General features: G+C 36.3%; 1 protein-coding gene, 2 non-coding genes and 1 pseudogene across 4 annotated transcripts; 3 read left to right on the top strand and 1 right to left on the bottom strand.

Moving 5' to 3' along the window:
• On the top strand, positions 1–26,635 carry RAD51 (RAD51 recombinase). 2 transcript variants are annotated; one of them, XM_039843881.1, is made up of 10 exons: positions 1–183; positions 991–1,093; positions 2,597–2,734; positions 11,275–11,392; positions 12,035–12,126; positions 17,728–17,822; positions 24,311–24,424; positions 24,796–24,925; positions 25,142–25,263; positions 25,716–26,635. In XM_039843881.1, exons 2-10 carry the CDS (start codon positions 1,007–1,009, stop codon positions 25,837–25,839), a joined length of 1,020 nt encoding a protein of 339 aa, XP_039699815.1. In that variant the 5' UTR covers positions 1–183; positions 991–1,006; the 3' UTR covers positions 25,840–26,635. The 2 variants fall into 2 exon arrangements, with proteins under 2 accessions (XP_039699815.1, XP_039699816.1); XM_039843882.1 differs by lacking the exon at positions 2,597–2,734.
• On the bottom strand, positions 4,283–4,401 carry LOC120587269 (5S ribosomal RNA). Its single transcript, XR_005648904.1, has one exon. It is a non-coding gene; the product is annotated as a 5S ribosomal RNA (ribosomal RNA).
• Positions 12,472–12,589, top strand: LOC120587279 (uncharacterized; annotated as a pseudogene).
• On the top strand, positions 23,655–23,773 carry LOC120587280 (5S ribosomal RNA). The gene has a single exon (XR_005648905.1). It is a non-coding gene; the product is annotated as a 5S ribosomal RNA (ribosomal RNA).
• Positions 26,636–27,162: the final 527 nt, after the last annotated feature.

The raw sequence follows: 27,162 nt of genomic DNA, 5'->3' as shown, positions 1-27,162 counted from the left end.
GGCGCGTAGTTGGGAGCCGGAACTCGCCTGGGTTGGTGCAGAAGGCTGGAACAAGGGAGCAGAGAAGTGAGGCGCAAGCAAGGGCGTCTGGAGTCGGTCCGGGGTCGGTAGCGCGCCGGCCCAGCGGACGGAGGTCGGAGCCCACAGCCCAGCCCGTTCCAGATAGGAGCGCTGCAGGCTGAGGTGAGTGTGTCAGGCGCAGACTCGGCCGCTTTCCGCTTCTGGGTTTGTCCGCGCGTTAACCAGACCCAGGCCCGTGCTCCTGCGGCCGACTGAACCCGGCCCCTCTGCGCCAAAAGAGGCAGGGCGTGCCCGAGCCCAACCGACTCTTGGAGCTCGTTGTGGCGAAAACAGAAGCGGACCCGTCATTAGAGTAGAGAGGAATCTTTTCGAGGCCTTCATTTCCAACACTTATGGGAGTGGGCGAGGAAGCTGAGGTCGAGAGAGGTGTAATGAGTTAAAATTACAGCTGTTTTGTGTTAGAGCTGGATTTTTGGTCCGCCCTCTTTCCATTATACCATACTTTTCTTAATACCTACCAACGTCGACTTGACAAAAAGATATTCTAATTAATCGGAAGACAGTCCACGTGATGACTAGCGAGTGAGCAGTTTTTTTAAACCTCTAAAACGAAGTGCAATATACATGTAGAAAAAACAGGCAAAAGTGTATACAGCTCCATGAATTATTACAAAATGAATATACCTGTGTAATCACCACTCGGGTCAAGAAATAGAGTGCTGTCAGCACCCCAGAAGCCTCCCTGTGTCTCCTTGTCTAATACTCTCCCCTGGCTATTCTTAGTTTTTCTGATAAAACTAGCTAGGTAGAAGGGAAAGTTCGTGAGATATATGTTCTTTTTCCTGCCATGGGTAGGTCGGTGATTAGACCAAAAGCCTAGCAAGTAATTCTTCAGAGATTTATTGCAAAATTAAGTTTACAGCTCTACTCTCTCCAGTGTTCCTCCTGATGGCCATCTATATTTTTCAGTATTGAACACTAAGTAATGGCTATGCAGATGCAGCTTGAAGCAAATGCAGATACTTCCCTGGAAGAAGAGAGCTTTGGCCCACAACCTATCTCAAGATTAGAGGTATGTGCTTAGTTGCTAATTTAATGCCAGACTAGATTTCTCTACCTATTGAGTGAACCCACAACATTTACATAAACCATTGGTTTACTACCTGTAGTCAAGACCCAAATTAGAGTTTTTAAAAGGGTTGTCAAGGATCCTGTGGAAAGGCATAAGATAGTTGCTAAACATGTCTGGGCAGAGCTCTCCTTTTGTCAAGAATGTTCCTCCTACTTTATCACTTTTCTTAGAGCTGGATTGTCAGAAACTAAGAAACCATAGGATCCAATGGTGGAGGATGCTCTTGTACTAAGTATGAAATTACTGTCCAGGGAATTACAGTAGCCTGGGCCAGCGTTGCAGGGAGGATAGAAGACCCAGATCTGTGCTGAAGTTACTAGCAAGACAGCTGTCATGGGGGCCAGGGAGAAGGGTTTATAGTTGTTAAGGTATGAGAGCCAAGCTCCAATTTAGAACTCTGCACAACAACATCAAGCACTAGAGCTGGAGCCTTGCACTATTTCTGCCCATTGTACAGAGGCCCCAGTATGGGTGCAGCCAGCATGGGCTGAAATAAGTAGGAGGGTAAGCAGAGAAAGCCTTCTTTCTTTTGCCTCTTTACACACATTCTTCCTATCCCCAGCTAAGCTTCAAGACTCCAGAAGTTTGCTTAAACAGGTTCATGATAAACACTAGAGAATTCAGAGTCATAACTTTCAGTATCATGAGCATCCTTATATCCACACATGCATATTGCTTAACTATTAATAGTAGACATGGTTTCTGTGGGCAGATATTCTCTCCCATCTTTCAAACCTTCCCTAACCCCCCAAATACATACACGTCCCCCACAACTCATACTCTCCCAGAAGTCATGGTTTTGGTGGCTAATAAAACCAAAGCTGACTTTGTATATGGGGAGAAACAGGGAACTTTCGGTGGTTTGTTTTGATAAATGATACATAAGTCTCTGACCAAAAACTTTCTGTAATCTCAATGTAGGTTGTAAGAGTAGATCTTTCTAGTCATTGTGTTACAAAAAGGATATTGATATGCTAAGATAGTGCTCCCCTCAGTTCTGGGGCAGCCTTATTTGTTTACCGCAGCTTAGTGTAAAAAATACCAATTTTATGTGTGCTTGATGTGGAAAACATTGGGAAATACTGATTTAAAGTGGTCTTTTAGAACCCAGGGTCTCAAAGTTTATTTAGTGTCCCAGTCATAAAAAGTTGAGTGTTACAGGTTTTTCTCCCAGTGCTTGGGAGTTACTGGTTTAATCCCAATTCATGATAAGTCCATTTTAATATAAAGGGATAGTACTAGTTTTAAAATGCTGATTTTGATCATGGAAAGGTTGATAATCTGTTAATAAATACCTTATATGTAACGCACACTTTTCAAAGCTTTGGGATATAATACCACAGTTCTTCCAAACAGCTCTGTGAAATAGGTAGGGCAGATATCCATATTAGATAGAAGAGAGAACTAAAATTTAAATTTATTCATGGTTTTCTTCACTTGCAGCAATGTGGCATAAATGCCAACGATGTGAAGAAATTGGAAGAAGCTGGATTTCATACTGTGGAGGCTGTTGCCTATGCACCAAAGAAGGAGCTCATAAATATTAAGGGGATTAGTGAAGCCAAAGCTGATAAAATTCTAGTAAGTACTGCTTATGTGAACTAGGGAGGCATCAGAAGGAGTAGTTCAAAAGGTTATACAAAGAAAGGTTGCTGTCTTCCTCTTTCTGTCCCTCTTTTCGTCATGTTCCTCTTTCCAGGGGTGACTGCATTACCAGTTAATTATCTCTGTATGTGCCGCCTTTCATAAATTGGGATTTTCTCTAGAGAATTGCAGTATCATGGTGTATAACATAAATACTGCCAAATTGACTATCACTTTACACTCCCACCAGCTGTGAGTACCTTATCTTTCTAGATATTATGATCTCACGCCTTAGAAATACTCATTAGTATTGCAGCCACAAAAAAGTTTCAAAGAATATTGACATATGAATATTTATTGACATAACTTGATGTAAGAAAGGTTAATGAGTGTGTGTATGTGTATATATACATATACACATATACATATATATATATACACATGCTTAATTTTAAATGTATGTATTTATTATAATACTTTCTTATTTTTCAATTATAGTTGACATACAATATATTAGTTTCAGGTATACAACATAGTGATTAGACATTAATATACTTTACAAAGTGATCACCCCAATAAATCTAGTACCCATCTGATACCATATATAATTATAATATAGAAAAATGTGTATTTATAAATGTACAACTCTTGGGATAAATACACTAAAATGTTATTTCTGGATGGTAAGAATGTGAACGGTTTTTATTTTTGCCTCAATTTTCTGAAGTTTTTACATTTTCTATAATAAACATGTTTCACTGTCAAATAGAAAAGCCGTTTTGAATATTAAAGTCATTAATTAGGCTCTCAGTGTATATAATCTGTTAGTCAACTAATCACAGGCAAGGTTCTTTATTAATGTGATTTCAAATCATGTGTTTAGTTTTTTTGCCTTAATAAATGACTTAAAAGTGAATTTACTGGCTTCACTGAAATGAGATAATAACATAATCCCTTACATAGCACTTTAACTTTGAAATCCCATCCTTTTCATAAATATTATCGTTTGTCCCTGATGACAACACTAAGAAACATAAGTAGGGCCAGTAATATCTGATTTACACATGAGGAAATTTAGGCACAATGGTTTAGTTATTTATCCAAGGTCATGCAGATGATGGCAGAACTAAGACTAGAATCAGTTATTTTCATCCTATTATACTATGATCCTTTTTCATCTCCCTCCAGTATCTTAACAGCTGTTTTTCTTGCTTCATATATTTCTCTAGCTTCATATATTTCTCTTGCTTCATATATTTCAAATTTTCTTTGAAAATAATCTCCAAAAGCCAAAATTTCCCATGATTACATTTTATTTTAAGCACTTATTCTTTGGTATTATATAGTTACAAAGTTCGATTAGCTTTACCTTTGAAGTTTTATATAATGTGAAGCAAATATTTATAAAATTACATTTTGTGTGTGTGTGTGTGTGTGTAAAGGTGTAGTATATTTTTTTTTTTTTTAGGGGTAAGGCAACTTTATTGATTCCTTACAGATTGCAAGGACCTTGTCAGCTTACAATTCCTTATTTTTTATTTTCTATGCCTACAGCACCTGGTCTTCCTAGGTGGTCTCCCATCCAAGTACTAACCAGGCCCAACCCTGCTTAGCTTCCGAGATCAAACGGGCTCGGGCTTGTTCAGGGTGGCATGGCCGTAGATATTTTCATATTTTATGTTGATTATTATTATAGTTTCACAGAAATTTTCTTTGAAAATAATCTCCAAAAGCCAAAGAATCTTCCAAAAGAATGCATCCTTTGTATTGGATAGCTTCAGTGCCTGTGGTTCTGCCATGTAACTTAGTCAAATGGATAATATCTGAGATTTATGTGTACTTATTTAATATCTCACACATCAATATATATACAACCCAGTAAATTCTATTTTATTGGGTATTATACTAAGAGCTTTGAATTTTTAAGCATTGGCAGGGCTGTTACTCCACTTATTTAGTACCACTCTGTAATAATAATTCAGTCAGGGCTCAAGAATTGTAATTCTTAATTTGACCCCTTAGAGGAAAGATGTTGCCATCCATGGAAGTATGAAGTTATCATTTATTGGATTACTCAAAAAAATAAATGATTGTTGAAGTGGTGACTGAGTTGGAAATAAGAGTTCTGAGTCCCTAATACCTTCTTGAAAGATTATTTGTTAATAAGCCAGTAGGTGTCCCTAAAGTCCATTTGTTGTTTCTTTCTAGACATCAGTTTTTGTGACTGAACAAATCCTGACAGGATCTTTGATTATGCTTTGTCAGAACTTAGTTTTAGAAATCAGTGTTCTGCTTCTGTGAAAACATAAATATGAACCTGTAATAAGTGAAATGAGATGTGCAAAATGACATAGACATATGTCTTGACTGTTCTGTCCTCTTTGATTTCAGACATTTTATATTGTGAGTTTTTAGTGAGTAAAGATTGATTGTTATTTATTTTTAAAGGTTATAGAACATTCAGTACTGTGCATATTCCCTCCCATCTCCCCAAAGTCTTTGGAATTGAGATTTTAGCAAGAATATCCATTGTCACTATGGAGAAAAGAAACTAAAGAAAAGAAATTAATTTTCAGAATATACTCAAATAGTTGAGAGAGAAAAATACTGTGAATGAGGTAATTCATTGAGAATACCACATTCTCCTGTGGCCTTTTCCATATTTTCAAAGTTTAAAGTAATTGTCGTTGGCTTTTGTTGAGCTATGCCCTCTCAGTGCACTATGATAGCACTGACAGAGGCAGCATGGATATTTTTTGTAATATTTTCACTTGCAATTCTATGTCTTTTGTCCAAGGGTTTGATAGTTCTTGGCTATTAAAAACTTCTAAAGATTTAAAATTACCTAGCACAGATGAAAGCAAGCTTTTTATGTTAAGTATAAGAACAGACGTAAAGTTCTGCCAGATTAGGCAGTTGCATGGTTATTTACTTCAAATTTCACTTTGGTTATATTCTGTTCCTTTAAGAGCTCATAGACAAGAAAATGCAGAGGTTAAAGTGACAAGAAGATAAAGCATCTCCTATGAGTTTTTTTCCCCTCAACATTTTGTTATCATTTGAACTTACTGCAAAGCTAAAAGAATTACACAATGAAGATTCATATACCCACCACCTAGACTCTTCAATTAACATTCTAATATACTCGCTTTATCCTATCTGTTCTTCTCTATCCAACAGTCAGTTTATCTTGGATATTTTTATGCCTTTCAAAGAAAGTTGCAGATATTAGTACATTACCCCCTAAATATTTTAGCATACATTGACTAGAGTTCAGTATTGGTTTATAGTTCCTTTCCCCATCTTTTTGGTATTTTATTTTCTAATTCTCATTAATCTTTATTCATTCTGAAAATTAGTAGAAGTTAGAGGACAAGAGATCACAGAAAAAAAGAGAGAAAGAAATTCTCAAATAATACAAGAAAGTTTCCCAGAGCTAAAAGGAGGCAGAAGACTTACACAGTAAGACCCCATAGAGCGTCAGAGGCCAATACCCAGACACACCAGTGTGAAATTTCAGTATAACAATTATAAAGAGAAGATTTTGCAAGATTTCAGAGAGAAAAATGCCTGTAAAGGAATAACAATCGGATACCACATTTCCTATTAGAAATCTGGGTGGTAGAAGCTACTAGAGCAATGCCTTCAAAGTTCTGAGGGAAAATAATTTTAAATCTAACATTCTATTTATAACAATGTTATTAAGTATTAGGGCAGAATAAAACATTTTCAGAAATACAAGAATTCGGAACATTTTTCTCACCCACGCTTTCTTAGGACATTACTTGAAGACATACTTTACCAAAATGAAGGTGGAAAACAGGATTTAGGTTAAAGTGGCTCCAATACAAGTACTAAAACGAAGGAAGGCCTAGGAAATAGTTAGCCTAGAGAGCAGACAGTCCAGTTTGGATAAGGAAAGGAGATGTTCAGGGAGAAATAAGGATTCAGTGTAATACATAGTAAGATTGAGGGGTTGGGAAATTTGAGAAATGGTAAAGTCAAAGAATAGAGAAAGACGTGGCTCAGATATAAAAACAAGGTTAAGTGAAGCATGAATTTGAAACTGATAGAGTATAAAATTTTTATACTCAATTGAATTTAACAGTAGAAACCTTCAAGAGACATAGGATTGTTAACATTGGAACCTTAATGAAAAAATTGTATTTCTGTCACACCGGTATTGCAATGAATTCCATTTACAAAGCTATAATATAAATTTTCAAGTGAAGTATTAAGAATTAGAGAATAGTACAAAGCGACTACTCAGCTAGCTGTTCATTGAATTTTTTCTTTATGGAAAGTTTTGAAATTACAAGTTTGATCTCTACTTGCTATAGATCTATTCAGATTTTCTTTTTTCCTTTTTTTTTGTAGTCAGACTCAGGCAATTTCTTTTACTGAATTTAGATTTACATTCAGCCAATTTTTTAGTATCTTGATTTGGATTCTTTTTCTACTTGAGTGAGTTTTGATAGTTTGGGTCTTTCTGGAATTTTGCCTGTTTCATCCAAGTTATTTGTTGGCATAGTTTTATTTTTGTGAGGTTGGTAGTAATGTCCCCTCTTTCATTCATGATTTTGGTGATTTTAGTCATTTTTTTTTCCAGCTTTATTGAAATATAATAGACAATAAGTTGCTTGTATTTTACATTGTGTAATTCATTGAGTTTTTTTCAATTACAATTGACATACAATAATATACCAGTTTCAGTTGTATGCAATAGTGATCAGAGATTCACATAACTCGCGAAGTGTCATCCCACTAAATCTAATATTCCTTTCTCCCTTTACATATTTGTTACATTATTAACCATCTTCCCCATGCTACACTCTACGTCTCCATGTCTATTCTGCAACTCTCCATTTGTATCTCTTAATCCCTTTGCCTTTTTTTGTCCCCCCAAACCCCTCTCCCATCTAGTAGCCCTCAGAATATTCTCTGTATCTATGAGTTTATTTCCTCTTTTGTTGTTGTTATTTTGTTCTTTAGATTCCACATGTACATGAAATCATGTGATAGTTGTCTTTCTCTATCCAACCCGTTTCATTCAGTGCAATACCCTCTAGGTCCATCAAGGCAATATCTTTTTCCAACCCCTTTTAGTCTGTATCTTTTAATCTGAGGTGAGTCTCTTGTAGGCAGCAGGTGTATGGGTCTTGTTTTCTTATCCATTCAGCCACTCTGTTTTTTGGTTGGAGCACTTAATTCTTTTCCATTCGAGGTGCTTGTTATAGGAATGTTTTTGATACATGTTTTTTCTTCTTAAAGAAGTCCTTCCAACATTTCCTGTAATACTGGCTTGGTGTTGTTAAATTCCCTTAGCTTATTTTTGTCTGGGAAGCTCTTTATCTTTCCTTCGACTCCGAATGATAGCTTTGCTGTATAAAGTATTCTTGGTTATAGATCCTGGGTTTTCATCACATTGAATATTTGTGTCAAACCCTTCTGTCCTTCATAGTTTCTTTTGAGAAATCAGCTGCCAGCCTTATGGGTGCTCCCTTGAAGTAACTAGCTGCTCTTAAGAGTCTCTCTTTGTATATAACCTTTGGCATTTTAATTATGATGTGTCTTGGTGTGGGCCTCTTTGGGTTTCTGGTTTGGGGAGACTCTCTGAGCTTCCTGGGGTTTTATGTTTATTTCCTTCACCAGGTTAAGGAATTTTTCCATCATTATTTCTTCAAATAGCTCTTCAGTGTCTTTTTTTTTTCTGGTACCCCTATGACACAGATACTTTTACATTTAATAGTGTCCCATAGGCTTCTTAAATTATTATTATACTCTTGGCTTCTTTTTTCTTGCCATTCTGATGGAGTGTCCTTGGCTTTCTCATCCTCTGTACAGGTCATTCAATCCTCTTTATTCACTCTGCTTATTCTATGTAATATACTTTTCATCTCAGATAGTGTGTTCTTCATTTCTGACTGGTTCCCTTTTATAATTTCCATTTCCATTTTTATATTTTTTATCTCTTTGTTAAAGTTCTCACTGAATTCATCTACACTTTCTATAAGTTCATTGAGCATCTTTATAAGCAGTGTTTTGAACTCTACATGTTAGATTGCTTGATTCCATTATTTCTGGATCTCTGTTCTGTTTTCATGGTTTCTGCTTCTTTTTCTTCTCATTTTGGCTGCCTTTCTGTGTCCTAAACAAAGCTCTTAAGTCTCCTGGTCTTATTAATGTCGTTTTGTGAAGTAGGTGTCCAGTGGCACAGTCCTGAGAGAGGTTCAGTTGCAGGCCAAATTTAGCCCCAGCCTATGCCCCTCCAGGGCCACCCATTAAGATTCAGCAAACAATCCACAGATGCTGTGCTGATAGTTGCCTCAAGAGATCACGCCAGAGACCGTGGTCAGTGTGAGTCTAGCTGCTGCTCAACAAGGGGCACCTGACTCACCGAGGATACATTTAGATATGGCTTGAGGAGGGTGCCGCGAGTTGGGTGAGACAGGGTTTCAGGGAATCCTCTGGGCAGAGTAACCTCTGTTATCCAGTTTGATGACTTCTCAGCTATGGTGGCACTGAGTCTGCACACTAGGAGCGGGGAGGGCTCACCAGAGGAACAGTAGATACCCCTGGCACTTCTGTACAAAGCCAGTCTCGCCTCCAGCCCTCACTCAGACAGCTCATTATCCCCTTGTAAGTCCTCCTGTGCAGCCAACCTGGCGCTGGTGCTCAGAGCAAGCATGTCTGTCACCGCAAAAATCTGCTCATGGATATGGACTCTTTAAGAGGTGTCTGCCACTGCCACTGCTATGGCCTCTGTCCCACTCAGCAGCTCAGTACTGGGCAGCCTCGCATCCTTGCCCTGTCCTACCTCCTCCCATTGCAGTGATTTCTTATTTCTTATTTCTCTCCCTAGTTGTAGGGCGATTTTCCTTGCTATTAGCTCCTTGTTTGTGTCACAACTTTGATTTGATCACCAGAGGGATGAACAGAGCCTCTACACCATTTTTTTCTCTCTCATCTTTTTTTATTATTATTAAATTTATTGATCTCTTTGAAGAACCAACTTCTGGTTTCACTGATTTTCCCTATTGTATTTCTGTTCTCTCTTTCATTTTTTACACTCTAAATTATTTTCTTCCTTCTGCTTGTTTAGTTTGCTCTTCTTTTTTCAGTAGTCTAAGGTAGAAAGTTAGTTTATTGATTTAAGATCTTTCTAATATAGGCGTTTGCAGCTATAAATTTCCCTTTAAGCACTGCTTTTACTGCATCCTATAAGTTTTGGTATGTTGTGTCTTTGTTTTCATTTACCTCAAAGTATTTTCTAAGTTCCCATATGGTATCTTCTTTGATTCATTGGTTATTTAGGAAGGTGTTATTTAATTCCTGCATATTTGTGAATGTGTTTATTTTTAAATTTTGGAATCAGCTTAAAGACTTATAAAGAATTACAGAATAGGATATAAATGTCTCAACCTTAATAGTGTAAAAGAACGGGTACAGCTGGCAGGGATGGGGAAGTAGATGTGGAGAGATCAAAGGACATATGTCCTTGTTTAACAAAGTAGAAAGTTAAGAGATACAGTCTGTGGTTGATGGGACAGGGAATGAAGATTTAAAAGTTTTTTTTTTTTAATTAATTTATTTATTTTAATTTCAAGTATATAGTACATTGGTTAGACATCTATATAATTCATAAAACAATCCCCCCAATTGCTCCCTCCCTCCCTATTTACCCCCCAGCAACATATTAATGTTAATTGCATTCCCTATTCCGTGCTCCCCATCCCCTTGACCATCTATCAACTACTAATTTGTGCTTCTTTAACCCTTCACCCCATTCTCTCAGTTTCCTAACCGTGTCTCTCCTCTCTCTATCACCAAATTGTCTATTGTATTTGTGAGTCTGTTTTTGATTACTTTGTTCTTTTTGTTCCTTAGATTCCACATATAGGTGAAATCATACAGTATTTATCTTTCTCTGTCTGACTTATTTTACTCAGCATAATAACCTCTAAGTCCATCCATGTCATTGCTAATGGTAGGATTTCATTTTTTTTTTTAATGGCTGAGTAATACTCCATTGTATATATAAACCATAATTTCTTTTTCCAGTCATCTGTTGATGGGCATTTAGGTTGCTTCCATATTTTGGTTATTGTAAATTGTGCTGCCATGAATATTGGGGTGCATAGATCTTTACGAATTATTGTTTTGGGTTTTTTTGGATCAATACCCAGAAGTGCAATCGCTGGGTTAAATATGTTTTAGACTTTGTACTATGTTGTATGTTTGTCGTAAACCAGGCCAAATACATATATGTGGGTCTATAAAAGTTTTTTATAAACTACATGAATATATTACTTGAATTGGCAATTCAAAAATTAATCATTGTGGAGTCTCTAAATTAGTTTATTCTTTAGTCGCCAGAGAGTTAATATAGTCCTAGAACTAGAATTACTAGTATTTTGATGACTTCTTAAAGAGAAATCACTCTGGAAATTTGTTAGGTGTTGTCTCTTCCCACTATCTGCCTGACTTTTGTTTTGCAAAGCATATTTTGTTGATTTGACATTTCTTGTTTTTCTCAGACCGAGGCAGCTAAATTAGTTCCAATGGGTTTCACCACTGCAACTGAGTTCCACCAAAGGAGATCAGAGATTATACAGATTACAACTGGCTCCAAAGAGCTTGACAAACTACTTCAAGGTGTAGTAATTCTTTATCCTATTTTGTGAACTGCAGTTAGCAAAGCATCCAGATTATAGGACAAAACTAAAGTATTTGGGTAGGATTTATGTGTTAGATGTGATTAAGAAATAAGAGAAGTATCTACATCAATGAAGTAAGACTGCTGCGGGGTGGAACCTGATATAAAATACTGAAAGTATCTGTCAATTAAATAATCTCCATTTAATGTTGCATTCAGGGCATAAGTTCCCTTTGCCTAAAGAAATCATTTTAACCTTCTACTCTAACATAAGGTTGAAAATCTGATAACTGATTAAAACATTCCATATTCGAATATTGTAACGTTGTAGCATACACTAATCTTCAGGACTTTGTGGAAACCTGTAAAGTTTTCGAACTTTTGAAAGCATTGCTGTCCTGTCCTAAATTATTGCAAAGTTAGATTTTGTTCTTGTTGCTTCTCCAAATATTTAATCATTCAAGTTCTCTTTTTTTCCAGAGTGCACAATAGGATGAGTTCAGTAATCACTCAAATTTAAGTGTTAGCCCTCTCTCCTATACCAATGTACCCTTCTGTAAAAACATTTTTCTGCTGAGCTCCAAGTTATTTTTTCTAATCATTTGTATTATGCTAAGAGGTATTTCTTATTGCTCTTTTAGGAGGAATTGAGACTGGATCCATCACAGAGATGTTTGGAGAATTCCGAACTGGGAAGACCCAGATCTGTCATACATTGGCTGTAACATGCCAGGTGAGCTTTTGTTGGCTCTAACTAATCAAATCAGCAAGAATGAACTGATTTCCACTGTTTTCAAGCATCTGTTTTGATGGACATAAAAGGTCCTTTCTCTTTCCTTAAGAATCCTATGGCTAGTTAAGAGGTAGACTCCTACTGCACAATTCCTCCACATCATAGAAACTTTCAGATTATTGATTTTAAATATTTTCTTACCATCTACTAGACTTCCCGTGGCTTTGACTTGCCCTCTTCAGTAGTCTAGATTTTATGATTCATCCTTAAAGTCATTCCTTTACAAATACTCTCAGATTTACATTCCTCTCCTGAAGAGAAGCCAATCTAAAATGAACCTTATCTGTCTACGGCCATGCTGCCCTGAACAAGCCCAATCCCGTCTGATCTTGGAAGCTAAGCAGGGTCGGGCCTGTTTAGTATTTGGATGGGAGACCACCAGGAAGACCAAGTGCTGTAGGTGTAAAAAATAAAAAACAAATTAAATAATATGAACCTTATCTCTCCTCAATGCCTACTCCCAAATAGCTGATCATACTGGAGAAAAATCATACCATAAAGTCGACTGGCTTCAGTTTAAATTCAACAAACTGCTTGGCAGATCTACTGAATTTCTCTATTTTGACATAGTTTTTCCCACACAGTTAGACAATTGTTTCATACTTTATCATTTTTCCTCAAATTTTTATGCTCTTCAACCCTTACTCTTAGCCAGTGACCTAACCCGCTCTTCATATCACCTTTATAAATCTACCTACGTTTATACCTACCTTTTCTTATCTTGGATTGCAATAGAAAAAATGTCTCTTTTCCTCTCAAAGGCCCATCCTGTCAGTGTGATCTCTTTACTGTCTCCAGCCACCTTCTCAAGGTCTCTATTCCTTCTTTTTTATATTTTGCCTTTGTATACGATTATCCTCATTGGTATACAAACATGCCTAGTATCTCCTCCATCAAGAAAAAACCTTCCCTGAACCCCTTCAGTTTCTTCTTCCTTTACTTATGTTCCAGTTCACTGATGGACTTGGGAACAGACATAGGGAATTAAATAATTGCCTAAGATCATATTGCATTTAAGTATCAATAGATGCAAAAATCAAACCAGACTTCAGAGCCCATGCTCTTAAAACCTTCATAGGAGTGGAACCTGTCACTGGCTTGTTCTCTCCTGTATTACTAGTGCCTAAGTCAGTGCTTAGCACTCAGTAAATACTTGAATGGATGGAAATGGTAGAGTATATGTCCTAAGGCATACCTGATATATTATCAAATAAATGCTATAGAGGAAGTAGCATAACTATTTAAGGAAGAGAGAGAGATTACACCGTAGAGTAATCACATAACACTTTATGTAGAAAAGAGATTGGGCCAGACTCCTGAAGAATGCTAAATTTGAGCAGGTAAAGAAATTAAAAAGCATTTAACTGTAGGGAGTGGTATGACAGAAATGTAGGGGGCAGACAGATGTAATGTATTGAGAATACAATAAATAAACCTATTTACCTCATCCAGAGGTTTTATTTGGAAGAGTCGTAGGAAATAAACCTTAAAAGGACACATCAGGAATATATTTTAGAAGGTCTTGACTATAGTGTAAGACGTTTAGACTTGATTCTGTAAAGAATGGAGATCAGTATTTTCAACTAAAGAGTAACAAACAATTTTCAGAAATATTCTGGTAGCAACCTGTTGAATGAATCGAAAGGAGAGATAAGAGCTGAGGATATTTGATGTATGGTTATTACAGGCATTAGCTGAACAGGACTAGAAAACTAAAATAGTGACACTGAAAGGATGCAGGAAGAAGACGTAAAGGACAACCCACTTAATGATTGACAATAAAAAATACCCCTCAGTCCAACAGTGTATTAATTTGGTAAACTCTAAAAAAGGTTTCAGTGAGAGAGACAGTTTTTAATGGAAAGATGAGTTCAAGTTTAGAGATGGTGGGTTTGAGGTGATGAGATAACCAAGTAAAATTTTCAGCAGTACTTAGAGATGTAGACCTAATTCCTATATAGAGAACATTGGAATCTCTGAAAATGAAAGATATAAGAGAGAGAGGGAGAAGGATATAGAAGAGAAAGTGAATAAACTATTTACTGTTTTGCAACTTCAAGCAATGTTTTGGGGATCTCTTTCCCCTTTGGGGTCTAGATATTCCTTGGCTTTAAGGGTATGCTGCTGCTGAGTGGTTGGCCCACAAAGTACCCTGGAACCTGACCCATTACCATGGACCAACTCTTCTCTTATAATCTTTCAGGGTTTTATTTCAGTTTTAGGTATTTTGAAGAAAATGACATTTAATCTAGATAGATTATACTCCTTCCATGAATACAACTTATTGATGCAGTTCAAGAACAAATGAAATGAAATCTGCCTCCATGTATCAGTATAATAGAGGAGGCTTCCTAGTATCTTTCCATCCTAGTGTGAGTTCTTATCCCTTTAACAAAATAATGGTTCTAAATTCAGACATCAAATATAAATTTTCTTTGTTTTTTTTTCCCCTTATAAAGCAAGTTGTGAACTGTCCTTTATAATTTATTCTGTATTTAGCACTTTATCAAAAAATGTTTATTACATTACTGTAGTGTTATAGGTAAGGATGGTATGTATCATAAAAAATATGGGTTTTGTTAGGACCCTGGGTCTTGTGTCTTGCCTAGGGTTCACATTTAGTAAACACATATATCTGCAGAGACTAATGTAATGAGGCTGGTTTTCTCAAGTCACCCAAGGAAATCTGTATCCTTATTTTTCTCATGTTACAGATGTAAAAAGTATCAGTCACTGCTTCTGTCTTGAAGTGATGAATGCTATTTTTTGAGATAGAAAAATATTCTGGTTCTTTATGAATAAAAGTTTATCTAACAACAAGAGACCCAACTTGATAGTTTCCTGTTTTTCTCATCTTTTTTTCCTTTTTCACTTGTCATTTTAATTGCAGTTCTTTCCTTAATTGCTCTACCGATCTTTTCATTGCAGACCAAAATGTCATTATATGTCTCAGACAAGTTAGGATTCTAGTATCAAGTAGACCTAAGTCTCTCATAACTAATTCCAAGGAGGAAAGAAGGGGGATTGGAGAGCTTTTAGAATAGTAAGGGGGAAGCATTGAGAAGACTAAGAGTGGTAGTAAGCTGTGGGAACTATAGCTTATTGCCTGAGCACCATTAGAAAATTGTTAAAGGGAAATAGTACTGTTTAAAATATTACCCTCACATGGGTCATTTGACATGATGTATGACCTTTTTAAATAGATAATGTTTTCCCTGTGTTTTGACAGGGATTCATTTTGAATAAATTAGAGTACAGTACACAATATCTGTAGTTACCAAGGCAACTCAGATGATCACACCAATGCTCTTAAGTTGTACAAACAGAAACCTATCCTGGGAATGTTTACTAAGCAGTCAGATAATGCCTGTCAACAGTAAACTGAAGCAAAATTCTCAAACATATCCTCTATAAAAATAATTGAACAGCTATAGATCTTTGATATCTGTTTCAGAGGAAAATACTAATTCATTAATAAAAAGGATTACATTTCACCAGCCTAAGAGCTGGCACCAGAGGTATAGAGAGGATGTTAGATTACTGCTTAAATCTAAACATTATCTGTTCTCATTTGTTCATATTTTCTCAATTTAATGAAGTGAAGCCCGATATATATTAGATCTCTGTCTAATAGTGAAGTTATGTAAAGTTGGGAGCCACATTTAAGTTACAAAAATGAACAGCTCATGATTATTCAAAGTAATGGCATAATTTAAAAATTCTGAGAAGACAGTTGAACATAAGTACCAATTTTAAATGTATATACCCTTTGACAGAAAATGTCTTATAAAACTTTTTGCATAAGGTTGAGAATAAATGTACAAAGAATTTACACCACAGCATTATAAAATGGCGAAAGTGCAAAACAACTTGCATCACTATAAAATAGGAAGAAGAGTTAAATTATGGTACTAAGCAGTTATTTAAAATAGCTAACTTGGTGGTGTCCCAGTCCAGTAACACAAGATGACTGCAGTGGCACTGGAAGGGCAAATTAGAGGAGGTAAAATGGGCTGGAGTGCAGAAATGTAGTCATTCTCCTTGAGATTGGCCCCATAATACACTGAGACCTTGTCCATTCTTCTGCTGTGAGTCTGACTACCTATGTTTAGCCACCTATGGCCTCATGTTAGCACTAAAGGTATCAGAAAGTGAGAGAAGAGAGAACTCCATCATCTTAATTCCTAGGGACTTAGGCTCTTGAGTGTCAAGATTTTCTCCTCCCCAAAAAACGGATATCTTCTTCCTTTCCTCTTGGCCAGTGGTTCCAAACCTTTACTCTGTCAAGACCTTCTTTTCTTATATACATATCCTTTGTTCCTTCCATGGCTTCCTATGATTTGAAAAATTTTGTCTGCCAACCTGCCAAGTAATAACAACCATTTTTCTTTCTGGGTTAACAAAGCCATTTGTAACTGAGTGTACGCTAAAATCAGTGCTCTAGAGGTAGAGAATATCATAAGTCTTCAAAGTTCTTTCTGTATGTTAATCACTGTGCTAAACACTTTACATAAATTATTTTGTCTTCAAAACAATCCTAAAAGGTGGGTTTTATCTACATTTTACAGAGAAGGAAATAATATTCTTAGGGACACATAGTGACAGAACCACATATAATAAAAAGTATATGACAATACATAGAAAATGACCTGGAAGATTACTTCTGGGAGATAGGAGTGATGAAGAGAGCTTTCAATTTTTACTCTACTTTATTGTTTGAATATTTAATACAAACATAATACTTTTATACTTTTGAAAATAAAGTTTTTTTCTTAGAAATAAGAAATGAAAATTTGTTCCTGCCAGGCCCTTAGTGTAAAATAAGGGATTTTCCTCAGAATTTAAAGGTGAATTATGGCTCCAAAGTAAATTTCTAGGGTGCAAATTACCTGTTAACATTATTCACTTAAAATTTTTAGAACTCAAAGCTGTCTGGCTTTGGGTAACTTAAAGCACAGATTTCCTTGTGTAGCTCATGAGACAGTTTTCATGGTGTTCCTTTTCTTTCTCTTTCTGTTATTTCCCTTTTTCTCCTTTTGTTCATTTTTTAACATCTATATGTACTGTTGTAGCAAATAGCTTTTTTCTTCTTTCTTGCTCATACATTAAACTTGCTAGGGATGCCTTGCAGAAATGAACTCAGCTCAACAAAGTGAAATGTTATGCTAAAATTAATTAGATGTTACTAAAGCTAAGGTAAATGATCTTCCAAATGTTTGTACTCTTGAGAGGATCAATGAGTCGTGTGTTGGTATGCAGAAATAGAATTTTATCACCTACTTTGGACTATATTTCCAAGCAGTTCAACTCTGGTAAGACTCTAGCCTCATATGGTATGGGGCACAGTGAGCCTCATACCTACTGCTTGCTGTATTTCTCTCAGAAGGGAATGCTTTCTTCCCTACCTCTGTCACTTCAAAGTGATTTTTCCCTTCGCCTTATTGGGGGTGGAGGGAATTATAAACCCATCATGGAGAAGTTGGTTAGTTATATCAGCAGAAGTACAGTGTTCATTTCCACAGTTCTTTCTCCTCTCTCTAGCTTCCCATTGACCGAGGTGGAGGTGAAGGAAAGGCCATGTACATTGACACCGAGGGTACCTTTAGGCCAGAACGACTACTAGCAGTGGCCGAGAGGTAGGTTACTGGATCAGATGAGAGAAATATACCTGCACCTGTCCCTGTCATGATTGCCAGGGTTAGTCTAGCTGAAGAGTGTCTCATTGCTCCATATTCCAAAGTTGTATGTGTGGTTGAAAAGAATGACCTTCCTTAAAGAAAAACATTCTTCTTTAGCCAAAAATTTATGAGTTACTGTCAGACTGGGTTTAAAAAAAAACAAGATCCAACTATATGCTGACATAAATAGGTTAAAAGTAAAAGGATGGAAAAAGATTTGCATGGAAATTGTAACAATAAGAGAGTTGGAGTGGCTACATTAATATCAGACAAAGTAGACTTTAAGACACACCAAAAAAGTATTACTAGGGACAAAGAGGAATATTTTATAATTAAAAGATTAGTTCATCAGGAAGGGATAACTATTATAAACATATACACATCTAATAATAGAGCCCCCAAATATGTGAAACAAAAACTGACATAATTAAGGAAATAGACAATTCAACCATAATAGTTGGGAACCAGTATTACACTTCCAATAATGGTTAGAACATTTATCAAGTGCACTGATAAAGGGCATCTACAAAAACCTACAGCTTGCATCATACTTAATATTGAAAGTCTGAATGCTTTCTCTTTAAGATCAGAAACAAGGCAAGGGTGTCCACTCTTACCACTCATTCCACATTGTACCGAAGATGTTACCCAATGCAGTTGGGTAAGAAAATAAAAGGCATCCAGATTGGAATGGAAGACATAAAACTCTTTATTCACCGATGATGTGTTCCTGTATGTAGAAAATCCTCAAGAATCTATACACACAAAAAATACTACTAGAACTAAATTAGTCCAGCAAGGTGGTAGCATACAATGTCAGTATTTCTGTATACTAGCAATGAACAATTCAAATATTACGAAACAATCACATTCACAGCATTAAAAATAATACTTGGTAATTTAATAAGTGCAAGACTTGTACACTGAAAACTACTAAACATTGCTGAGAGAAATCGAAAAAGCTCTAAAGAAACATTTCCTATTCACAGATTGGAAAACACAATCTATTAAAATGACAATTCTCCCTCAAATTGATCTATAGATTCAACACAATCCATGCTGAAATTCCAGCAAGGTTTTTTGCAGAAATTGGCAAGCTGATTATAAAATTCAAATGTCAAAAACTCAAAATAGCCAAAACATTCTCTGGGGGGTGGGAGGTGAGGGGGTCTTAGTCTTTCCAATTTTTAAATTTACTATAAAGCAACAGTAATCAAAACAGTATGGTGCTGGCATAAGGAAGGGTGGATATATGGATCAATGGAACAGAATTGAGAGTACAGAAGTAAACCCTCTCATTTATAGTCATTTGATTTTTGAAAAAGGTGCCAAGGCAGTTTAATGGAGAAAATGATAGTCTTTTCAATAAATGGCTAATGTAGTTGGATATCTGCCTGCAAAAAGATATATTTAGACCCTTATACCATACCTAAAAATTAAGTAAAAATGGATAATAGTCTGATGATTCCTCAAAAAATTAAACAGAATTACAATATAATCCAGCAATTCCACTTCTGGGTATGTACACAAAAGAATTGAAAGCAGAGACTGGAACAGATACCTGTCTATCAGTGTTCATAGTAGCACTATTAACAATAGCCAAAATGTGGAAATAATCCAAGTATCCAACAGGTGAATGAAAACAAAATGTTGGATTTACATACAATGGAATAGTCAGTCAATCTCAGAATGAAGGAAATTCTCACATGGATGAACATTGAAAACATGCTAAGTGAAATAAACCAGTTGCAAAAGGAAAAATGTTATATGATTCCTCTTACGTGAGGTACTTAGAGTAGTCAGATTCTTAAAGAAATTAGAATGTTGTTTTCCAGGGGCTAGGGATGAAGAGATTAGGGAGTTATTGTTTAATGAGTACAGAGTTTCAGTTTGGAATGATGAAAGTTCTGGTGGTGATGGTTGCACAAGAATAAGAATATATGTATTTCCACTGGACCGTATTAAAAGGTTAAAATGGTATATTTTATGTATATTTACTATAATTTTTTTAAAAGATGAAAATCCTACATGTAAGTGCTAAAACTATTAACACTTTTAGTAAAAACAGGAGAAAGATCTGACAAGGGTCTAGTACCCAGAATATATAAAAACTCTTACCACTGGGCAATAAAATGACAACCCAATTAAAAAATGAGCAAAGGATTTATAAAGACATTTCTCCAAGGAAGATGCTTATTATCATTAATCAAGAGGAAATGCAAATTAAAACCACAATGAGATACCACCATGAGGATGATTGTAATAAAAGAGATAGTAACAGATGTTGGGGAGGATGTGGCGAAATTGGAACCCTAATACGTTGATGTCACTTTGGAAAAGAATGTGTCAGACATAAATTTATCGTATGACCCATCAATTTTACTCTGGTTATGTATCCAAGAGATGTTAAAACACGTCCACATGGAGACTTGTACATGTATGTTTATAGTTTTGTTATAATCACCAAAAACTGGGAACAACCCATTGTCTATCAACGAGTAAATGAATAAACAAAATTTGATTTATCCATACTGCAAAGTACTATTCGACCAAAAAAAGGAATGAAGTGTCAATATGTATTACAACATGGATAAACCTCAAAAACATACTAAATGATAGAAGCTAGACACATAGTATATTCCATTTATGTGAAATTTCCAGAAGGGGAAAGTATATAGGGACAGTACATTGTTTACCTGGGGCTGGGAGTAGGAACGGAAGTAACTACAAAGAGACTTGAGAGATCTTTTTAGGGTGATGGAGACATTATAAAATTGGATTGTGATGATGGTTGTACAACTCTGCAAGTTTACTAAAAAGTCATTGAATTTTACACTTAAAACAGGTTTATACTATGGTGTATAAATTACACCTCAGTAAAGCTGGTAAAGAATTTTTTTAAGTTTCTACATCCCCTAGTACAACTTTCAAATAAGTCAAAATTTTTTACTTATTTTTCTTTGTCTAGGGTCAAATGTGATCATTTGGTCCTTCTTACACATTTTACTGAAACCTAGGGATTAAATAGAATTTAATTGCATGGTGAAATGTCAGGCTCAAGTCAGAACCTGCCTAGCTACGTTGAGGAGTTTTCTCACCTCCATTCTCTTGCCCATTTTACAGTTTGAGGAATCCAAGCCATGGAGTGTACACCACTGAGGAATAAAATTAGGTTGGAACAATAATTGTAGTTCTTTGCCTCTGCTTACAAAATCCCTGTCATGAAAAAAGAATTATTCTTTTGCAACCCGATCTTAGATTTCTAAAGCTATGTCTATTAAACTATATCTTCCCTCCCAAAGTTATTTTTGGTGTTGTACAAAAATCACACTTTTAATTTTTAAGTATACTATTTTAGTAGTTGAAGAATTCTCTCTTGTATAGTCACTAAGATTTTGTCCAGGTAGGTACTAGACTAATCTGGGGATAACTTCGTAAATTGTATAAATGTCTAACCACTGTGCTATACACCTGAAACTAATATACAATAATATTGAATGTCAAAAGAAAAACAGTTTATACCCAAAAGAGGCTTTAAAAATAAATATATAAATGGCCCCAAAAAAAGGGATTTTGCCCAGTAACATAAATGGTGTTCAGATAGGATAGATGAGAACGTAGAATGCTGGGTATGAGGACAGGGACTTTGTTCTGATCACTCACTATCCTTAAGCCCTGGAACAGGGCATTTGGTATTTGTTAATGAATATTAAGTAGAGCTATGTTTATGACTATTTTGTCAACTAAAAGAAAAATATATTTAAATGTAAATTTCATTGATTCATTTTAATCATTTTTAATTATAATTGATTTTCTGTTTATGTATATTGCATTTAAATTTATAGTTCCGAGAAAGTTACAGGGCCTTCTTGAGTTAATGACTACTTTCCCTTCACAACAGAACCTTCGCTGATTAATTTTTGCCATGCCCTGTTGAAGAATATTAACCCACATTCAGGTTACTGTAGCTCAGTTCTCAGAATGTGGTCCTCAGTATAGCTGCATTACTTTCACCTGGGAACTTGTTTGAAATGCAAACTCTCTGACTCCACACCAGATCTACTGAATCAGAAACAGACTTTGGGATAGGGTTCAGCAATCTGTTAACAGGTTCTCCAGGTGATCTAAATTCTTGCTGAAGTTTGGAAACCATAGCCACAATTGCTAGCTATATAGTGTCACGACTTCTTTTGGAAGTTCTTATTAGTACTATGAAAGAGAGAATTACAGAACCCCCTTGAGGTAATACAGCTGAGTTTTTCAAACTTACATGTTAAGAATCACCTGAGGTATCTGTTAGACATATTAATAAACTTCTTCCCTGAAAATTGTGACTCATTAAGTCTGGGTTAGGCCTAGGAATTTTTTTCTTTTTTTTTTTTACAGGTGTTATCTTTAAGGAGGTTCTGGAAACACTATGAGAGAGGATGCTTATTTCCAAACAACTTTTTCCAGATTGTGGGAATTAAAAATTCCACGTTGCTTTAGGGATGTCAGCACAGAGATCCCCACAGAGATCCCCACAGTCGTCTTTGTGAACACTGCTGAGCGTAAAGCCAGGATAACTTCATTTTTCTAGTAAACCAGCCATGTTCTGAAAGCAAAAGATAATCTCCCTCTCTGATGGCAGATTATATCAATGTTTCTTGAGGCAAGACTAGAAGACTTGTGTAGTACAGTACTTAGGCCCCTTGAATCTTTTTAAAAATCTTAAAGCCATGATTCAAATATGGAAAATTTTATCTCCTTATTCCCATTTTATTTAGTCAGAATCCCAAGGTAAAATTCCATCCTCCATCTTCTTATCTTCATGCCCAGGCTTAACTAATCATCATCAATCCACTTAATGTCAGGGCTAAACTTTCATTTGTGCTGATGGTAACAAATAGCAGATGAAATGTCCAGGAAAGTGCCAGGACTGTGTATACTTAATATGAAGAATCCATTGTATGATGTGGAAAATGCAGTTGGGTAGAGTGGGATCTCTTGCTATCAAGGTTTAGCTTACTGCAGTGTTATTTCAAGGGCTAGAACATTCTTTCATTTTTCTATTCTTTTGGGGAAGAAAAATGAGAGGAAAACTAGTAAAGCTAAGTTTCAGAAAAATAAGTTTGATGTATTACATGTTTTTGTAATGATCAGTCTCCACATAGACTGCTTCTTTCAAGACATAGAATCATAGACTTTCGATTCTCAAAGAATTACAACACATTGTAATTTTTAAACAGATTCTTTTGAACTATTACATATTATATACTTTTAGACTAATTTTAGGTGATAATATAAAAATATGATGGGTTAAAGTGATATATATAGTTCTCTTTTTGTTTGGATTATGGATGAAAGCTTTATTCAGCAACATTCTGAATTTACTAAGTATAAAAAATGTACTAGGTAGAGAGGCTTAGTCTTGCCCCTCAAGGAATTTGTGGTCTCATCAAAGAATGGCATGGTAGCTCCTCACGAGTACCATAAAAGACCTAAGTCAATTTTCTGGAAGTGCAGAAGAAGGAGAATCACGTCTATTTGAGAGGTAGAGGGAAGTTTTTATAAAAATGCAGGAGTCTTGATAGATGCATAAATCAAACTATCTTTGAAGAAATGGGGCTCCATTACAGTAATTTAATGAGAATGAAAACTTTTACTCAAACCATTCATATACTTAGGTAGCAGGTACAAAGGTGAGAAAGTATAGATAGTATAAATTAAGTAAGGTAGCATTCATTTAACCATACCAGATACATGTCACATATTTTATCTTAACTAGTTACTAGCAAGAAAAAGGAAATGGTCTACGGCCATGCCACCCTGAACAAGCCTGATCCCGTCTGATCTCGGAATCTAAGCAGTGTTGGGCCTGGTTAGTACTTGGATGGGAGACCTCCTAGGAAGACCAGGTGCTGTCGGCGTGAAAAATAAAAAATAAGGGATTGAAAGATGACAAGGTCCTTGCAATCTGTGAGGTCAACCAAAGGTTGCCTCGCCTAAAAAAGAAAAAGGAAAAGGAAATGAAATATACCTGTTTCTCTTGAACTTACAGTTTTGAATCCTTGCTTAGAAGGTTTTATTCCTATATAACAAGTTTATATGAATTTGTTTAATTGATCTTTGATTCATTATCTTTGTTTCGGTCTCGTCTTGTTGCCCTTGGTTTTTCCAGAACATTGTTTTCCTTGTATTTGGAAATTTCTCATTCTAATTCAGGAGTCCTCAAAGAATAGACTTGATTTATCCTGAAGTCCTGCTAGGTAGATCTATTCCAAAGCAATTGTTGCTGTCATCTCCTTATATAGTTTGCGTGGACTTTCTAATAGGAAGGGGAATTAATATTCTTTAGCCCCAACATCACCTCTTACCTCCCCATCCAGGTAATTTCTTTGTTAGAGATGAATTTCTCATCTGCCTGAGTTCTGTATGCAGCCTATAAATGTTCTCTTCTCTTCTAGATATGGCCTCTCTGGCAGTGATGTCCTAGATAATGTTGCATATGCTCGTGGATTCAACACAGACCACCAGACCCAGCTACTTTATCAAGCATCAGCCATGATGGTAGAGTCCAGGTAGGTGCTCAGTAGAAAACACTAAATTTGCTCCCAGGGCCCTGGCCCTGAATCTTGTATAGGCTGCTTAGCCAAACTAATAGTAGCTTGAATCAGAAATAGAGAGATATCAGTTTTAGTTCCTATTTTGACACTCTTGCTTTGTGGTTAAAAGTCAAGTTACTGTTAAAAAATGAAGCCATCATCCACTTGAACTTGTTGGAAATTTTATCTTGTTACGTGGTACCTTAGACATGAATGCTGTACAAATATATTAATAAAACATCTATATACAAGTGTAACTATGAATAGGAAATTTTAGCATAGTGAGGAAGGAAGCAGAATCTGACATAAGCTAGAAATAGGCTTCAGAGAATCCTTGTTCCCTGTAGGTATGCACTGCTAATTGTAGACAGTGCCACCGCCCTCTACAGAACAGACTATTCTGGTCGGGGCGAACTTTCAGCTAGGCAGATGCACTTGGCCAGATTTCTGCGGATGCTTCTGCGACTCGCTGACGAGGTAAGTTGTTGGGTAGGGACAGAGAATGTCTACTTTCAGGGGCCATGAATTCCAGGAGCCTTGCTGGGAGGCTAAGACATTAGGGCCTGGTATAAAGATATCAGTTAGATATAGAGACATTAGTCATTCATTGGTTTGTGGGAGAAAGGGTGGCAGTAGTAAGGTCCTTGGGATATCTGTGGCCACAAAAAATAACATTTATCCTTTCTCCATCAGTTTGGTGTGGCAGTGGTAATCACCAACCAGGTGGTAGCCCAAGTGGATGGAGCAGCCATGTTTGCTGCAGATCCTAAAAAACCTATTGGAGGAAATATCATTGCTCATGCCTCAACAACCAGGTAACGTGATGGGATAGAGGACTTCATCTTGGAATGTCGTATTAACTGTGAAGTAGACATGAAAGTATAACATTTCCAATTAAACCCTGTTAAGCTACTGTTGTGTAATTAGACAAAGGAGTCCTTGCTCAATCTAATTGTCATGCTCTGGTTAGTATGTGTTTGCTTCTAGTTCATAAAGAAATGAAAAGCCTTCAAATATGGAGGACTGAATATAAAGAATTGACATGCCTCTCCCTCATTATTAAAAGAACATAATTGTTTTAATATGGAAAATCCACTGGGTGTGGGGCAGGCCAGAAATGGATTCTTCTCGGTTGGAAGTGCCCTAAGGAATACAGAAAAATCCTTCTAAGAAGTATATGCATCCAAAATTTTTTTAGATCTACCATAAATAGCATGAGAACTTTTTAATTATAACTTTGGTGTTCTGATCTGTGTCTTTGGGTCAGACTGTACCTGAGGAAAGGAAGAGGGGAAACCAGAATCTGCAAAATCTACGACTCTCCTTGTCTTCCTGAAGCTGAAGCTATCTTTGCCATCAATGCGGATGGAGTGGGAGATGCCAAAGACTGAACCATTGGGCTTTTTCCTGTGATAAACCTAAGTCCTGCAGCCTAATGGAGAAGACTGCTCCCTATGGTTCTTCGCAGGCCTCTTCCTGTTGTGATGGCTAGAAAAAAACTTCCAGGAAAAACAGCTATTGTATCAACTTTTCTGATGGTGTAAACAGGAGACAGGTCGGTAGTCACAAACTGATCTGAAATGTTTATTCCTTCAATAGTGTATTACTCTCTATGTGAATTCTTTGGTCGGAGGGGGCACAGGATATGGAATACCTTTGACATAGTGCCTTGAGGTTGACTCGGGACTAACAGCTGGAAATCTTGTGTCTAAGAGATCTAAAGCTGGAGATACCTGACTTTTGTCTGAATAATGTTGAAAAAAATGTCAGCTCTATCAGTAAAACTGTCAGTTAGAGGCTTTTAAGTTTCTTTGCCTGGATTATCTATCTTATGTAAGAATTTGTTTTTAGTTAAGGGGTATTTAGCAGACCTGTTGGGCCACCAGCCCTTCACCATCTACTTGGTTTTTGTTTTTGTTTTTTTACTGCTAAGAGCAACTCAAGATAATTCTGGAATCTTAAGCATTTCAGAGGCTCTTTAAGTAGATTCAGTGGGGGTCTGCTAATAAAGTAATTTGTGGTTAATGTGCTTTTTATAGGAATTATTCTGATATAAGCTAAAGTATTTCAAGATAGGGCCGATCAGTTTCTATTGTTTTAAAATTGAAAATTTTAAAGTCCTACATTCAGATGATTGAACTTATTGTCCTTCAGCCTAATACAGAATTACAAGGTGGCTATACCGTGGCTTTCCTGTGGCCTTCATTTTTATTCTGTAAGTCTCATGTTGTAGAGTTCTTCTGATACTTGCCTGGATTATTCTACTTCAGGTGTTTGAGATACTCTTCCCCTTCAAACTCCTACTCAGGATGGGTTTTAACCAGCTCTTTGAATTTCCAAGGGCCCCTCAGCTAGTATTGGGAGGAAAGGCAGTGAAAATCTCTGCGGTTGCCTATGTTGATCCTATTATATGTAGGGAGATAAGAGGATTCAGTTAATGTAATGCAGCTTTGTTTCGAAAGTTCTGTTCCCTAGCTTCAAAGAATGGAGTCTATCTCAGGTTGTTTTTTCATTTCTATACCACAAAACAAACCTGGGGTGGTATAATAAAGCCACAGTGACAGATTCTGGAATAAAAGTATGGTCCCTGTAAAAAAGCATCTTAGTCTTATAGTATTTAAAATATTTAATTAAGTGCTTTTGCTCTTGAAATTTGTCTGTTTTTCTTGTAGGTAGGATTAGGCTTTGTGCTGCTGGTTTTAAGTGAACATGAG

The sequence above is a fragment of the Pteropus medius genome, unplaced genomic scaffold, assembly GCF_902729225.1.
Source record: "Pteropus medius unplaced genomic scaffold, Ma_sr-lr_union100, whole genome shotgun sequence".
NCBI classification, from domain to species: Eukaryota; Metazoa; Chordata; class Mammalia; order Chiroptera; family Pteropodidae; genus Pteropus; species Pteropus medius.
This window is presented reverse-complemented; position numbering and strand designations above follow the sequence as displayed.